Raw genomic sequence first — 16,510 nt, forward strand, 5'->3', positions numbered from 1 at the left:
ACACACACACACACACACACACACACACAACAATTTGACACATTTCCCGCTCTTATGTGCCCATCCCCCCACATGGATCACACCTGGCACAGGCAATACATGTTCAGTGCCTATTCTTTGTATATTTACTGCAGTTGTTCATATATGCCAGTAGTCTGATACAATATAGTTTGAAAGGGTGTTAAATGACATTTGGTGATGATTAATGGTTTTTGTGTTAATGTAATAGCAGTTAAAACAAAACCGGTCAAAATTGACCGCGAACACCAAAGTAAGGGCGGGAAAACGAAGACAATAGAAGGGTTAAAGTTGTTCTATGAACACATCCCATGGTTAAAATAAATAACTGTACCCTCAAGTCATAACAGGGCTACACTGAGTATTCATTTTGGAATACACCAACCTTGGTTAAACAGAAACAAAATAAGATAAGAAAAAAAAAAGAAACATTGCATGCCATTACTTGTTCTTGGTTAAACCTCATGTTATGAAATGTTTGCCTGGATGCTGTCATTTCACAATGAGGACTGTTAAGTGCAACTTTGGCCACATGAGAGTAAGTCCAATATAGGAAAAGAGCTGAGTCACCACTGGTTTCATGAACACAGACACATTAAATATGTTATAGTTTAGTGTTAGGATCGCGGTTGAGGACAAAACGCAAACCAGAAGATGTTAAGGTGAATCAATCAGCAATAATAGCAGAACTTAAAAGAGGTGGTTTACCTAAATGATGGCAAAATACATTTGTTCTATTGTAACATGCAATACAACAAATTGCATGTTACAATAGACATGTTTAAAGATTAAACGCGTAGGATTGGCGTGGGAAGGTTGTGTTAAGATATTATTTTTAGGTTTGTTTTCTAGGGTTTCAAAATATTTTCTGCTTTCAGCCCAAAACAATAAATAGCGTATGTGTCATTTTACATAAAGAAACATAAGCAATATCTCTTTCCAGTCCAAGACCATTTTTAGGATTATGTTAGCACCACATAGTAAATAGCATTGAGCTACACGGTATGCTACTGTAATGTGTATCAACCTCAGATTAGAGCTATCTCACAACCTCAGCAAACAATCCAGCACTATCTACGGCAAGGGGTATGTGGGAAAATGCTTCTTTATCATTTAGGTTAACCATTACTGTGAATGTTTGGTGATCGTAAAAAAAGACTGATACAAAGTAAATCAGATTTGAGGGAAATTGATCCCATTCATTGCTTCCAAACATGTCAGAATAACAGAAAAGCAATAACTCTACTGTGAATTATGATTTTAGATGTTGATTTCTCAGTAAACTGATAATGAACTCACAGTATACCATGCAGTTCTGTGCAGATAAAACAACCACACAAACATGTAGGTATGTACAACATCGTGTAAGGCATTAGGCAATGATAAGAGGAGATATTATTTAGAGACACTGAAGGTGCCAGAAAAAAGAAAAACAGAAAATCAAAATAAAGAGAGCTCCTTTTCAGGACATTTTCATATTCATATCTTATATAAACTGTCCATGCTTTTAATTTGGCACTTTTAATCAAACTGGAGGCTTTTGCTTCCTGTAATGATGTGATTGATTCATTATTTGCCATTGTAATTGTTTTATTTGACTATAGCTGAAAGCTGGATGTGAGGGTGGGTGAGCGAGCTATCAATGTGTTTGTTGCGTATGTTATGATATGTAACATTGGTATTGTTATTTGTATTTGTGCCCATAGGACCGCCTTGCAAATAGGATACCTAGGGTTATATCCTTTTAATATATTTAAATATCAAAAATTCAAAATAAAAAAAGTTGTGTCTTTATTTCATCCTGCATGATGAGCCCCTTGATTCAGATAGTTCTTGCGGTAAGAGGTACGGTAGACTCCTTTAGATCACTCCAACAGCTGAATAGAAAGCTGGTCCAGTTCAAGACAGTGCTTTTAAACATGAGGCCAATAGCCATCACCAGGCAGGGGTGTCCAAACTACGGCCCGGGGGCCAAATGCGGCCCGCGGACCATGTTGAATCGGCCCTCAGCAAATTGAAAAAGTATAATGGAATATGGCCCACAAATGAAACTTGTGCTTGTCTTATATTTTACTTCTTAAATGTAAAAATATATTACACAGTAGTATTCATGTGTTAATTAAAGTTGGAAACATATCTTAGTTGATAAGAAAAAGCCCAATTACTTATTTACATAACAAGCTTGAAATAAACCCTTCCTATATATTTCTCCTTATTATAATCAATCTGAGGCTTCTGTTTTAAGGGATGAGCTGCTAACACTCACAAGCATCCTACATTTGATTGATTTTGCTAACTTATAACTGAACTTATGAAGCAATATAGCCTACCTCTAGTTAGTGGCCCAGCGCTTCGTACATTTGTGTGTGGCCCTCGGTTAAAAAAGTGTGGACACCCCTGGCCTATACTATTTTAAATGTTTATAGTTTATTGAAATTGTCGCAATTTCCCAAGAGTCCTGGTTACAGGGTATGTTGATACGTTTAAGTAAAGCCAAACAAGTATGTGTCACTTACCTTAGACTCCTCCTGAATTGTGTCAGTAACAATTCTAACGTGGCTGGTGCACCAGAGCCCTCTGGTGGCGAACCAGTGTAAGGATCCTCCAAGTATCACCACTCCACTGTTGAGTGTTGTTGGACACGTTTTTGCTTAAGCTTCTAAAAAACATCAGTAGTATGAATTAACATTATCTTTCCAGCTGAAACAAGGCTACTTCTGAGAACACATGTCCATCATCAGTGATAACTATTTAGGAAAGTCCAAACCAATGTTTATACTTGTTTTCTGTCAACGAATGTCCCTTTTGCTTCCACTAGGATTCATGTACCCTCCTTGTTTTTCTCCGAGATCCGATTAATTTCCCCATAACATCTTTCTAAATAATGAATTTAATATAATATATAATATAATAAATGCACTGGCCCTTTAATGAAATATCAGTTATTTTGAATTTTTTTATCAGAAGATTTTTTTAGGTAATTGTTCAATGCCAAGGAAAACATGGAGCAAATAAAAGAAAAAACGATAGTTTTATCCAAATTAAAACCGGATATCCGGTTGAGAAAATGTTTCCCAGAATAATGTCCGGCAGCCACCGATTTATGTTCCTCTATCACGTTGATAATGGCGTTTTAAAACCATACTTCGGATCTTTTCATCTGTTCCATTTCCATACGGTATTGCATTTCTACGGAAGCTGCTGCTGAGTGATAATGCGAGTATTAAGACAATATGGTTGTAAACAATACGATGAAGGCACCTGAAGGTTCCGGTTGACACCCGGACACAAACAAACGGGAGCACAAACTGAAAGGAGTGGGTTTGCGGGTTTGCTGCAGATTCACTGAGGTGTGTATTTAATTCTAAATAACCTCTTCTGTTGTAGTAACGTTATTAGCATCTATGAGCTTCTATTAGCATGCCTTAGCTACGCTATTTGCAGATGTGTGCGTGTGTTCCCTTGTCGCTAATGTTATTCTGCCTGGCGTCATAGATGGGAGAAGTACTCAGATATTGTACTTAAGTAAACGTAGAAGTACTAGAGTGTAGGAATACTCTGTTACAAGTACAATTACACAAATATTAGCATCAAAATATACTTAAAGTACCAAAAGTACTAGTCCTAGATTTATTTACCTAACTACAGGATAGCTTGTAATATTACTCCAGGCATAACTAAAGTCCTTTGTATGTGTTTTTTGTGTTTCACATTATTAATCAAAATCTTCAAAGTAACTAAAGGTATTACATAAATGTAGTGGAGTTAAAGTAAACAATTTACCTCTGAATTGAAGTTGAGTAGAAATAAGAAGTAGCAAAACATTCAGTAAATTACAGGTTTCTGAAAATTGTGCTTAAGTACAGTACTTGAGTAAATGTACCAAGTTCCTTCCCACCTCTGGCGAGTTACCTGCAGACAGATGATACTTTTTTCATGTGTTTGTCTTCACAGTGTCCCCGTCTCCTATGGATTCACTCAACACGTTTGAATCTGAGATGGAGGCTGATGGGCAGGGGAGCTACTCTCTGTTTCCTGCGCTGGACAGCATTGCAAGTCTATCTGGGGCCGCTGAGACTCTGGAGAGGTTGTAGAAGATAAAGTGTAGAATAACTGCTTTTGGATAACATACACTGTGAAATATATGATAAGATAATAAGATATAATAATCATTTAAGATTGAATAGTGGTATTGCTACAGTACAGAATAGAATCCCTGGGAGTTCAGAAACAGGTTTTAATGCCAAGGAGGTTAACACATAAGAGGAATTTGCCTTGTTGTATACATAAGCACAGTCAAAGAAGATACATTTTTTAAAAAGGACCATCAAATAAAACAATGATAAACTAAAACTATTATAACATAGAAATATAGCAATATTTACGTGCAATATAGATGAAATATAGATATGCCCGTACAAATAAAATAAAAATATGTGCAGTGTTTATATGACAAATGGAAAGCCGTGCAGATACAAGAGGTATAATGAAATTATAATACAAATCAGAGGGGATTCCATTATTTAAAAGTGCTTTTAGATTCTTGACCTATATAATTTGAGTATTTTCCTTTTTTAACATCATTTCATATAAAATAATCTATATTACACATGTTAAGTTCTAAATATATACATAGTAGTTCAGCGATGCGGTTTTATTGATATACTGATATAATCATATTTCACATGTAATGATTTCCAACTAGAAATAAATAATAATTACGAAATACAATATTGCACCGGATGATAATAAACCGTGTCTTATTGCAGCGAACCGCCCAGTGACATTGCAGAGAAGCCAAACCTCACATGGCTCGACGCTGCACAGGTATTTACTATTTACTCAGTTTGATGTTACTAAAACAATTTACCACAATCAACTGTTTGGAGATTTTTTGGTGAATGTTTTTGTTGGCTTCTCCTGTCTGTGATGTAGATTGTATTGGAAGAAGCGGGACGTCCTATGCACATAAAGGAGATCAAACAGAGAATCATCGACAGGGGACTTGTTCAATCCAAGTAATCCTCGCTATTTTTACAAAATGTTTGCCTAATTTGCTCATATGTTCATCCACATCGTGAATCATACATTTTTTGAGTAGACCATAACACTTGATACAATTAGACTCTGCTTATCTTGTTGTTTTCTTCTCGGCAGCGCAAAGTCCAGTCTGGAGGCAGTCATGTACCGCGAGGTAAGAATGGTGTTTAAGTCTGACAGCAACCCTCTGCTGTTGAGTGTGATGACGTGCACCTCCATTTAACATTTGTGTCAGTTCAGTCGATACAGTACATGTGTCATCTGTTGTTTCTGCCACTATCTTTTCTTTCTCCATGTTTTGCCATCTTGCTTCTTTAGGCTTATTTCACGACTTTCAAAAGAGACCGACATTTCTGAGCTGCAGTCGAAACAAACAATGCTCTGTGCTCAAATACAGAAGCCTTAAACCTGCTGTATCTAATAGTGGTGAAATTCATCTAAAATGGCTTTTGGGAACAACAATGTGGCTATTATAGCCCCGTGCATTGGCCTGAGTCTCACTATATGTTTCAGACACAAAAAGGCAGCAGGAGATTCAAGAGGATTGAGAACAGAAACGGAGTCTTTGCACTGCTGGTGAGTTAAATCGGACACTATCGCCAAATTCACACGAAACCCAAACAATAATTGGATCCTGAAATTGCATTAAATCTTTTATGCCAGACTATCGGTCGTGAATAAATACTGACTGTCCACACAAGATCTGGGTCCAAAACTGTAGTTCGATTATATAGATTAACTGTATTAACTAACTTGGTAGTTGCGAATGTGTAATGCTATCTGGCACTCTGATAAGCTGGTGTAATGTGCTAGGATATATATGCTATTTATTAACTTACTTTAATAACATGCTTGTAAAGGACATAACTTGAATTACTCTGCACTACTAATAATAAGCCTTCAATATTTGTTTAACTGCTTTCACCATAGAGGCTGAAGGTGAGCAGGGTTAAATGTTGATCAGCAGCAGGATCTGTGAGCCATATTAGAGATGAATTCAAAGTCAAACAATTATTTTATATATCATTTTTTTCAGTTTTGAAGATGTACATTTTGGTTTGAGTTACTTTCACTGTTTGTCATACAGCAGTTTAAATGTAAGCTCCATCAGTGTTATTTCATCGTTTACATGTCAGTCTGTATTTTCATCCATCATCCTTAAGGCCACACAAGCATCAGCCTCAGGTTCACCTTGTGCACATGAACACATCTGGGTCCTGTGTTTCCCCACAGACGGACGAGGAGAGGCAGCAGGCTCTGCAGGCCTACACTGCGCAGTCTTTCCTCGGCTCTCCGCAGCACAACACCCTCTCCAGTTCTGGATCAGGGGCCTCGGCACACGCCTTCCCATCCCCCACCAGTTCCTCAGAGCACAGGAGCAATATGAAGAGGGGTCCACGGAAAAAACTAAATGAAAAGTACCGACTCAAGTACCTCAGACTGCGTAAAGCAGCTCGCGCCATGATATTTGTGAGTGAACTGTGGACGCATGGAAAGCTATGAGGGTTTTTTGTGTTGTCTTTAACAGCATGCTTAAGGCTTTTGGTATGATATTGTAAAGATTGTTAGAACCTTTCAATCGTTAATAGTCTGCAGTTTCATTTTTTTTATTTAGGTTCTTCTCAGGATCAGTTTCATTGCTGTAATACAGTTTATTCCACAGGAGAATGCAGCCCTCTGTGACGAAGTCGCCCATTTAGAAGAGTAGTTCCTAAGAGCTAAGGAGGAACGGAGGTGAGCGGATATGTTTCTGCTATGCTTATGTTTTCCATGACGTTTAAAAATGTGTGTCTTCACGGGGTGTCCGCGGGGTCTTAAAAAGTATTAAAAGTTGATAAATCTATTTAGTGAAAATGAAGGCTATTAAAAAGTATTAAACAGCATTTTCCAAGGTATTACTTTTTGCAGCTNGGTTCCGAGACTCGTCCTTATAGAAAACCCGGTAAAACGACCATCTATTAACATAAGACGTGATGTGACAATAGATGTGACTCCAATACAGAGACAAATCAGGGAGGAGGCCGTACGTCCAGCTCCCCCCTGTCACGCTCTTTTACCATTTTACAAATATGGTAAAGACCTTCTAGATCAAAACACATGTGTGATGTTCCCATTTTCTAGTTCCCTATTTTGTTCCTTAGTTTGTCGAAGAGATACGTATGTAACACACACACCAACACACACACCACCACACACACACCACACACACACACACACACCACAACACACACACAACACACACCACCAGAAATTCAAACACACAAAGACACAAAAAGGAGACAGACAGGACCAGGGACCATAACCATAGGCCCGTCTAACTGGGCTTGGAGAATACTTCCTGTATTTACGCCACCCATAAAAAAGTATTCACCTTTTTTATTTCTGGTTAAAGTGTACAGGAAGTTTTTTATTCGTGGCCGGTAACTCAAAGTCCACTCTTTTATAGAATATCAAAAAAAAATAAGTAACTTTTACCTTTAGCCCAGTTAAGTGGGCTTGTTGTGTGTTCCCAAAAATTTAAATTGGATTATTCAAGTCACTTAGACAACTGCATACACCCTGCCGGGGTCTGGACCCCGGACACTCAACACTTACACGGTCCAGGACGCTCCCCACCTCCGACTTCTCCGGTTAGTCACACTAGCCCTTGGACCGGCCTCCACGATAAATTCGGTTGTCGACGGGCTCAGGTGTCCGCCACGGTACTGAGAGAGCGTTCGGACGACCGCCTTCCTGAGAGGTGGCACTAGAAACGGGAGCAGGTTAGGAGAGGACACAAAAAACCACAACGGTTTTATTTCACGGCACCAAAAAAACCCCTTTGACAACTCGCAGAGAGGGTGCAAAAAGACAACACCCGTTGGTCCGCCAGTATTGTTGCACCCCCCGAGCAGATAGCACTTCATCTTTCCCTCAATCAACCCACCACACGCAATCGACATGGACTCAATCGGACACAGCACCGATTAACCATCGGACCTCAAATAAATACCCCTCTTCGACCCTCGTGCATAGCGAGTATACTGACAATGCAGGCACAAACCCCCAAGGGAGCCTACGTCACTGCATACCGGATATACCACAACATATACGTGTGATCCTCCACGGATCCGCAATAAAACTTGGCGCCATACCGGGCCCAAACCCACATAACTACTCCCAACAAAAACAGGCCATCACACTAGCAAAGAGAATATATAAGCGACTTTGTATCCTCCATCACCAGGGCGGACACATAGTATGGACATCCTCACAAAGGGACATCCAGTTCTCCGCAAAGGGGAAACCCAAACGGCAGACCCCCCCCGGAACTATCACAACCCCATGCCGCCAATTCTCGAGTAAAGGTGGAAAAGGGGATTTGAACGGCCCTCGTGAAGGCACCAAGTCTCCCCAACGGCCAATGGACCAGCGGAGAGAGCAAGGTCGCCCGAAATTCACGTATTTATGGAAGTGGAGCGAATTCGGAGTATCTTTCTGTCCCCCACTAATAGTCTTCATTACAAACACCAATCCTTTAGTCAGATAATCACCCCCGACAAGTAAGGATGACAACCACGTGTCCACCCGACTTATTTAACGTAAAGGAGAGATCTCTTTAACGTCGCCAATAACATATTTACCTCCTATAACATTGCCCAGTCTCACGCACAACTTAAAAGCTCGTCTTCTTCTCAACGAGTTTATGCGTATCCAACCTCTGACTTTTCCTCAACCGCACCTCCTCTACGCTGTCCCTAACCGACCTTTCTCGCCACAGGAACCTCTTTAACTCCGTCCTTGACTCGTCGATTCAACCCAAAGTCTCCCTCTCTGACCTTAATTAATTTCCCGTTTCAATTGCCGACTCAGGACAAAGACTATTAGTCGATCAGTTTCACCCGGGGCCCTCAAGTCTACCTACTGAATTTACTAAACTCAACCAAGGGGTCCTAAATTACTCTTCCTAGGCCTGTAAACAAAAATTTTTAAAACTCGCAGAGCGTCCACATTCCTCGCACCACACTCCAGTGAGCGCACAATAACAATGTCACCACATAATTGAGCCCTCCCGAGTCCCCGAATAAGTAAGAAATTCACCGTCACTGGATAAACGCGATACTAAATCAATTTAGACGGGCAAGGAGCTTCCGAATGCTCGACCACGGACTTCGAATAGCAGTCGCCAAATCCTTAACCTTCTCTCACACTATTTAAGTGGAACTCAAACGAGCCCTATAAATTTGTGGGTAAAGCTAGCGACCACACGCCGTTGACTGCAACTAAGAGTGCCCCGTAACTCCCTCAGAGCAATAAACACTCGTTAATTTTTTAAGACATGGCCTTCGTGTAACGCACATATATCACTCGGCGTCAGTCCACTGTCGACGCTTCGACGGACGTAATCTCTACTATACAAAACTGTGATGCAACCACCTACACGACGGTATGTTTCGTCAGTGCCACCTTTAAGGAGGCCCATATCACTCGACCAGACCAGCAGGTCACTCTGGGGATGAGAGTGAGTGGAATGCATTAGAAGAACACGGTGAAGTGGAACAGGAAGACATTTCTGAAGATGAGGATAATGAGTATAAAACTCAGAATTTGACAGCAAATTGGAAGATGAACTTGACTCAGAGCCAGCTGCTGGAAGACTCCCACAGCCAGCCACTGAAGGACCCCCACAGCCAGCGGCAAGAAGACCCCCACAGTCAGCTTCTGGAAGTCCCCCACAGCCAGCTGTGAGGTCTGTGGACCCCCAAAGGACTCCAAGACACAGACTACATGCAGCAACTGCAACAAGTACATCTGTGCTATACACACGGAGAAGTTCTGTACATCATGTGTTTCCTAAACGGACTTGCCCATTGACTCACATGATGTTCTGCAGCGTCACTTCATCAATATATTTTTCGGATATACTGTATTTTATGAATAGTGACTGTTAATTGTTTTTATTTGCTTTGTGTTTATATCTGTTCTATGTCATTTATATGGATGTTTCATCATCTCTCTATATTTCACAGCCAAATACTTTTGGATGTGTGGTTCTTGTGTTTCAATTGCTGATAAATTGCTTTATTTCCTTCAGGGCTTTGATTATTATATGGCAGATTAAAAATAATAAACATTAATGAAAAAATGTTTCATTTACATTTGTCCTAGAAAAGCATGAGCAAAATGTAAACCTAGTTTTTATTACAGTGTATTTTTTTTAAACATAAATTACATTTTTATCACAAAAAACGATGGACACTTCCATTGTTAAATTTGATCTAGCAAAGAGTATTTTCAAAAACTAATCATATATTTCATTTATATTGTTGGGGAATGAATTAAAGACAATATATATAAGGAATTGTGCATGTTGAATTTAGTTCTGTATTGTTTTTAAACCCTGAAATATGTCCCGGGTCAATTTGACCTAAGCCTCCAGATCTGAACTCTTTTCAACAACAGGGCTACCTCAGGCGGCTTTACAGCCTGAACCCCAGAGGCAGAGTTTCAAGAAGGAGGATCAGGTCCACGTATGCCATGGAGGAGAAGATCAGAGAAATGCAAACATTTTTTGGTTTGAGAGAGACGGGTGGTCTGAATCCTCACACCCTGAATGTGATGAAGAAGCCCTGGTGTGGTGTTCCAGATGTGGAAAACTTCAGCTTTTACCCTAGAAAGCCTAAATGGAAGAATCACACCATCACATACATGTGAGATGTTTTTTTTTTTACTGGAATATTATACAATACGCATTTTATTGTTGATTTGTTTTCAGATTTCATTTAGCCAAGTGACTATAAGCAGCTGCGGATTTAGTTTCATGTTTGTGCGTCTGTCTGTGGAACTGCAGGATATCCAAATACACTCCGGACATGAAGAGAGAGGATATGGAAATGTCCTTTCGCTCAGCACTAAAGTTATGGAGTGATGCAGCACCGCTGAAGTTCATCAAAGTCAACCATGGCAAAGCTGATATAGTCCTCAGCTTCGCACGCAAAAGTAAATCTGAAAACCACTTCTGAAGAATGCTTATGTTGATTAAAACTGAGTTTAAATGATTGTAAATTAAAATACCGGAAAAGAAAGAGAGGAAAAAAGCACATTATATTGAAGTCATGTTTAATTTGTGTGACAAAGTGTATTTTCTGTTGCAGCTCATGGAGATTTCTGTCCCTTTGATGGACCCCGGGGTGTTGCTGGCTCATGCCTTTCAGCCAGGAGAGGGGATAGGAGGGGACGTGCACTTTGATGAGGACGAAACTTGGACGGCGGGGAGGAAAGGTTTGTCAATATGTAACCCAAAATATGTTTAGCTTTTCGTTGAGGATAATCAACATTCTTTAAAAAGAAAATTAGAACATACAGAAGTATACTCAAGTACTGTATTTAAGTTCACAAGACAGGTTACAAGTACTTGATTATAGTATTTCCTTGTTATTCTATGTAACCTACAATTTTGGTTACTTTTTTTTAATATATTGCATACAATAGCTTAAACATAAGGTTGGGTGTATTGTTAGACCACTAATTCAGTATCAAAGGTATATCTCTATGCATTGTCTATTACTAGAATTATAAATTAATCAATACATAAAAGTTATCCAATATATCATATGACACAACTATAGGGGCCATTTCCATCGTGATGAACTTTTGGTGCTTTCATTTTCCTAACAATACTTTTAATAACTGTAAGCACAATTATGACAGCAGGATATTTACTTTTTTTTATTTGAGTATTTCTACTTTTCCATTCAATTCTAAACCCCAGTTGGAAGCAAACGGATGTTGTGCTGATTTTGTTGAAACTGTAAACACCTTACACTAAGGGTAACAGTAGGTGTTGCATGTGCCTTCAGCTGATGAAAAACTACTGGGACGTAGCCAAACATGCAACATTCCTGAATGTTTCAAACCCGCGTAATGCATTTTTCTGTGTGGATTTGTCAGCCAGATGAACTAACAGGACTTGTCTGTCCCTGGGTTTCAGGTTACAGTCTGTCTGCAGTTGCAACTCATGAGCTCGGCCACTCGCTGGGTTTGACTCACTCAAAAGACCCCTCTGCTATCATGTACCCCAACTACAGAATTCAGAGCAGTACTCAGTATTCTCTGTTCAAAGACGATGAGCTTGGGATCCAAGCGCTGTATGGTGAGGAGCAAATAAAATTGCGGAGTGATGATTTGCACAAAATACCATATTTAATGGATTATTTTTTAAATGTTTCTTAGGAACACCAAAAGGAAAATTGGCAACAGAACCAGCCCCTGAAATATGTGGCCCCAATTTTTCATATGATGCAGCAGTTATGATTGGAAAAGAGATTGTTTTCTTTAAGGACAGGTACAAAATATAAAATATATGTTCTATTATTTGCTTGCAAAAGAGCTTTACCTGTTTAAACATCAATTAGGTCTGCTTATTGTTTCAACATAGGTACATGTGGATGAGAACAATGCAGAAAACGTTTTGGAGTCGCCTGAGAGAAAGCCACATCAGCACATATTTACCCAGCATCAGTTCTCACGTGGATGCCGCTTATGACATCCCTGCCAAAGGCGTGGCGTACATATTCACTGGTATGGTAATGGGAAGTCTGCAAATAATCACTTTGGCCTTGTCAGCGTGACATGGCTATATTTCCAGTGGGGGAAACACAGTTTGCTCAAATTACACCCTTGTGCAACTTAAGTGTTGCAGTTCATGCAAGAGGCTCATTAAGTTTGGCAGCGCTTTGTGGTATGTTGCTGTTTTTCATAGTGTCCTAAAAATGAAGTGACACGGCTGTGTTTTTCCAGGTCATAAGTATTGGGTGGTTCGAGAGCTTAAGATGAAAAGTCACGCCCGCTCCATCCATGAGTACGGCTTCTCCTCCAGAGTCAAGCAGGTTGACGCGGCCGTGCATGTCAGTGAATATGGGAAAACTGTCTTCTTCATTGGAGAGTTTTATTACAGGTAATCCATTTTTTATGATGAAAATTTGCTTCCTATTGCAACATTATGTATCTATCACCCTAGGACTATATTGCCAAGTCAAAGGCAGTATATCCGTTTGTATTACTATTATTATACCAGCCAATTGATCAGATGGAAGTTTACATTAAAAACCCTTTCATGCATGAATTATGAAAACCTTAATCAGGATTTTTTTACCAAGTGTTATTATTGCTCTTGGGGCATTTTTTTAATCTAGTTTTTTCAAATAGATTTTTACATGTCCACTCAGGTGGACAGTTCAGGGTTTGAACTGAAGAGATGTACATTTTGAAAAAATGATAAATAAAGATGTGCAAACTTAAAATTACATTATAATAACATAAGTATATTGATTTACGGCCCAAAAAGATATTGCAGATGAAGTATTTTCAAGAATAACCAGGGCCAGGGGCCAATTTGAGGCCCCACGCACAGTTATTTGATGAGTGGAGCCTTGCAGCGGCGAAACCGTGCCACGCCACCCTAATTGTGCCACATAAGCGCATAGGTGCGCCTCAGATGTGCAGTGTTGGGCAAGTTACTTTTAAAAAGTAACTAGTAATAGTTATAGTTACTGCTCTCAAAAAAGTAACTAGTTACTTTATTAGTTACTCAATTATAAAAGTAACTAGTAATACGTTACTTTACTTCAAACAATAATAACAATAAAAATACAAGTTTTGTGTTGTTTTTTCCTGACTAGTTCTCTGAAGGCAACAGACTCGACCGTTGCGATGGGCAGCATGTCCTCAACAACATACCTGGCAATCAATCTATTTAGTTGACTCTGGGTGACATGTGGTGATTTAAAAAAAATAGTTTTTTGGCTGTTTAGACCCAGATGGAGCAACCACCGGTGGTTGAGACGGTGGGGTCTTTGGCGACTAGTTTTATAGCCCCATGTACATTACTTAGGTGCTTCAGGAGATTGGCATTGCTGTTTTTCGATGTGGACAATGCTTTCGGTCCTGCACACAGTTTACATTTTACCGTAATATTTTTTGCGTCCTTTATCCCCACAAATTGAAAATAGTGGTTATATTTCCAAGTTGCAAATGCGCTGCTGCGAGAGCAGCAGCGCATTTGCAACTTGGAAATATAACCACTATTTTCAATTTGTGGGGATAAAGGACGCAAAAAATATTACGGTAAAATGTAAACTGTGTGCAGGNCTACGACCTCCAAGGGAGACGTACTGAAACCTAACAGGGACAATACCAACGGTACGTGACTGCCGTGAATAAATAATCTGTGTGCCACCCTTACTGTCGTTCACAATCAAACACTTACCCTCGTCAAGGCTACTCCCAAACAACCAGCTGTGCGCCCCATCACGGCCCACTGCTCGTAAAACACGCTACAGCTGTGTGTTGAGTTCCTCTCCCTTCACAACACAACAAACTCAATTTTCGAGAAGTACCTCCGAAACGACCAGGTTCAACCTCGAGCCCCCATATGTTACAACCCGGCTCCTGGGCTGTAACATAAAGCAGGGAGGCGAGACAAGAGGTAAGAACATAACAGTTTTAATCTTAATCACAATCAACTGAACGGAAACCAGCAATAGGTCCCCGAAGCTGGCGCAGAGAGAGTACCCAGAGGAGTGAGAGCGATGTATCTGGCTTGCTCCTCCTATATCCTTTTGGCAGCATAGCTCACCCGGCAGGTGCGGCTCATCAGCACCGGAACCTGTAAACACCCACAAAGCACACACACAAACAGACAAACCACACACAAACAGACGGCACCCCATGTGGTGTGGAGGGGTCGTCACACTACTTATCAACTCAAACACACCAGATTATCCCTGTTAATTACACAACATTGATTGGTTTAAATTGTGTACAATGCTTTTGTATTTTTTCCCCTTCCATTCTGAGAAACAATAATTTTTTCGGAGTTTAGGATTGCCAAAGACACTACACTACCCAGAATCCTCAGCTATCGTTCCACTTTGCTAGACAAACCCCGTGATTAGTCCTCAAGCTATGTGATTGGTTGACCTCCAACTGCATTCCATATGGAAAAAAAACGTTTCGTAAAAGATAAAATCATACTTTATTCAGCAGTGCTTGCTTTACTCTTTAAAATCACATGCACATGCATCACATGAATGCATAATAAATGGTTCGGCTGCATTAATTATTACACATCTGTCGTAGTTCTTTATTTATCTACAGAGACCGGGCCTCAGAATAGACCGGAAATCAGTGGCGTCGCCTGGCCTGGGCATTCGGGGCTTTCTCTCTAATCAGAGAGTTGCATGGAAATAAACGTGTGCTTGTGTCAATCAAGCTCAGCTCTGTGTGTGTGTGGCGATAGCGCATTAAGGCCCAATCCCAAACCGTCCCCTACCCCCTACCCCTCCGTTTAAGCGTTCGCTTGGAGGGTCCGCCACATTAAGTGCTGTTCCAAACCAACGAGTGTGGAGCGGTGTGGAGGGGGAGTGGGCTATCAAGCCCTCAAACAGCGAGTCTGCAGCGGTGCTGACTGGAGATCGGTCTCTACCTGACCGGAGTCACGCTGTGTGTGTCCGTCAGTAGTTCGTCAGTAGTTCCAGCAAACATCCACTGATAAATTGTGATGTTAACAACCTCATGATAACCTCATATTTTTTTAACTTGGGATCATACCTGTGTTTAGTCTATAGAAAAAGGTAAATGTGTGCATTTTATTATATAGTTGTGTATATTTACAAACTGTTGCAAAAACTAAGAAGCTTATAAACAGGGGTGCACAGGTACGCATGCGAGGCAAACATCTGAAATGCGTACTGTCACTTGTGTCACAAAGCGCATTTGCGTACCAACGTACTTGTGAAGCTTTTCCAGAAGGCGGTTAGATCACCGGACAACAGAGTCGGTTTTCCGCGCGTGCAGCAGAACAGGGACTGCTGTTAACGTCGGTCTGTAACAGCAGCACTGCGCTAAAACAGCTGATCACAACGTTCACACACACTCTGTGATCACGAAGCTCTGCACTCCCACTACCCCCCCCCCGACATTCGCGATACAGAGGGCCTTCATACTCCACTTAGCACCCACCGCCCCCCCCCCGCTGGACATTATGCGATACAGAGGGCTTCATAACGTCCACTAGCACACCCCCCCCCCCTTTTCCCATTGTGAAAAACCGGTTGTACATACTAGTTACGGTTGTTTTAGTTTATAAGGTGAGTCGATTGACAACTGGCGACATTCATTATTTTCGTCATAGGAATCCGTGGGCGTGTACATTGAGGACCCATTTGTTGACTTACCAGGAAAAACATCATCGTTTTGTGTTTACCGTTCATCTTTTTGTTATATCTGCCTTCCTAAGATCACTTTGCTGCACATATTCAGACTCGATATGGATGAGGGTTGGTAGGTGAATGAGGGATGGAGGTGTCCATGGGAGCAAATAGTTCTAGATAGACGAGCTTACTAGAGAACATGGGAATGTGTAGGTCAGTTTCTGAGAACCTCTGACCATGTTACAAAGTAGTGACTGTTG

General features: G+C 40.5%; 2 protein-coding genes across 3 annotated transcripts; both read left to right on the forward strand.

Moving 5' to 3' along the window:
* Positions 1 to 3,144: 3,144 nt before the first annotated feature.
* Positions 3,145 to 6,797, forward strand: LOC104958448 (uncharacterized). 2 transcript variants are annotated; one of them, XM_010786186.1, is made up of 8 exons: positions 3,148 to 3,368; positions 3,973 to 4,105; positions 4,788 to 4,845; positions 4,954 to 5,036; positions 5,176 to 5,212; positions 5,572 to 5,634; positions 6,292 to 6,528; positions 6,722 to 6,797. In XM_010786186.1, exons 2-8 carry the CDS (start codon positions 3,987 to 3,989, stop codon positions 6,764 to 6,766), a joined length of 642 nt encoding a protein of 213 aa, XP_010784488.1. In that variant the 5' UTR covers positions 3,148 to 3,368; positions 3,973 to 3,986; the 3' UTR covers positions 6,767 to 6,797. The 2 variants fall into 2 exon arrangements, with proteins under 2 accessions (XP_010784489.1, XP_010784488.1); XM_010786187.1 differs by lacking the exon at positions 5,572 to 5,634 and having other exon boundaries at positions 3,145 to 3,368.
* A 2,866-nt stretch (positions 6,798 to 9,663) lies between these two features.
* On the forward strand, positions 9,664 to 13,052 carry LOC104958474 (matrix metalloproteinase-20-like). The gene is given in 9 exon segments (XM_010786216.1): positions 9,664 to 9,765; positions 10,501 to 10,748; positions 10,889 to 11,037; positions 11,193 to 11,233; positions 11,235 to 11,319; positions 12,029 to 12,190; positions 12,271 to 12,382; positions 12,476 to 12,618; positions 12,838 to 13,052. Coding segments are annotated over 9 exon segments (1,203 nt in total). The 3' UTR covers positions 12,999 to 13,052.
* The last annotated feature ends 3,458 nt before the right edge of the window (positions 13,053 to 16,510 follow it).

The sequence above is a fragment of the Notothenia coriiceps genome, unplaced genomic scaffold, assembly GCF_000735185.1.
Source record: "Notothenia coriiceps isolate Sejong01 unplaced genomic scaffold, NC01 NC01_scaffold00028800, whole genome shotgun sequence".
Classification (NCBI taxonomy): domain Eukaryota; kingdom Metazoa; phylum Chordata; class Actinopteri; order Perciformes; family Nototheniidae; genus Notothenia; species Notothenia coriiceps.

Excerpts from the sequence above, each read along its gene's own strand:
- LOC104958448 (XM_010786186.1), top strand. The coding sequence starts at position 3,987 with ATGGATTCACTCAACACGTTTGAATCTGAGATGGAGGCTGATGGGCAG. Across the intron at positions 4,106-4,787 it reads GCCGCTGAGACTCTGGAGAG|CGAACCGCCCAGTGACATTG; the intron begins GTTGTAGAAGAT and ends GTCTTATTGCAG. Across the intron at positions 5,635-6,291 it reads ACGGAGTCTTTGCACTGCTG|ACGGACGAGGAGAGGCAGCA; the intron begins GTGAGTTAAATC and ends GTTTCCCCACAG.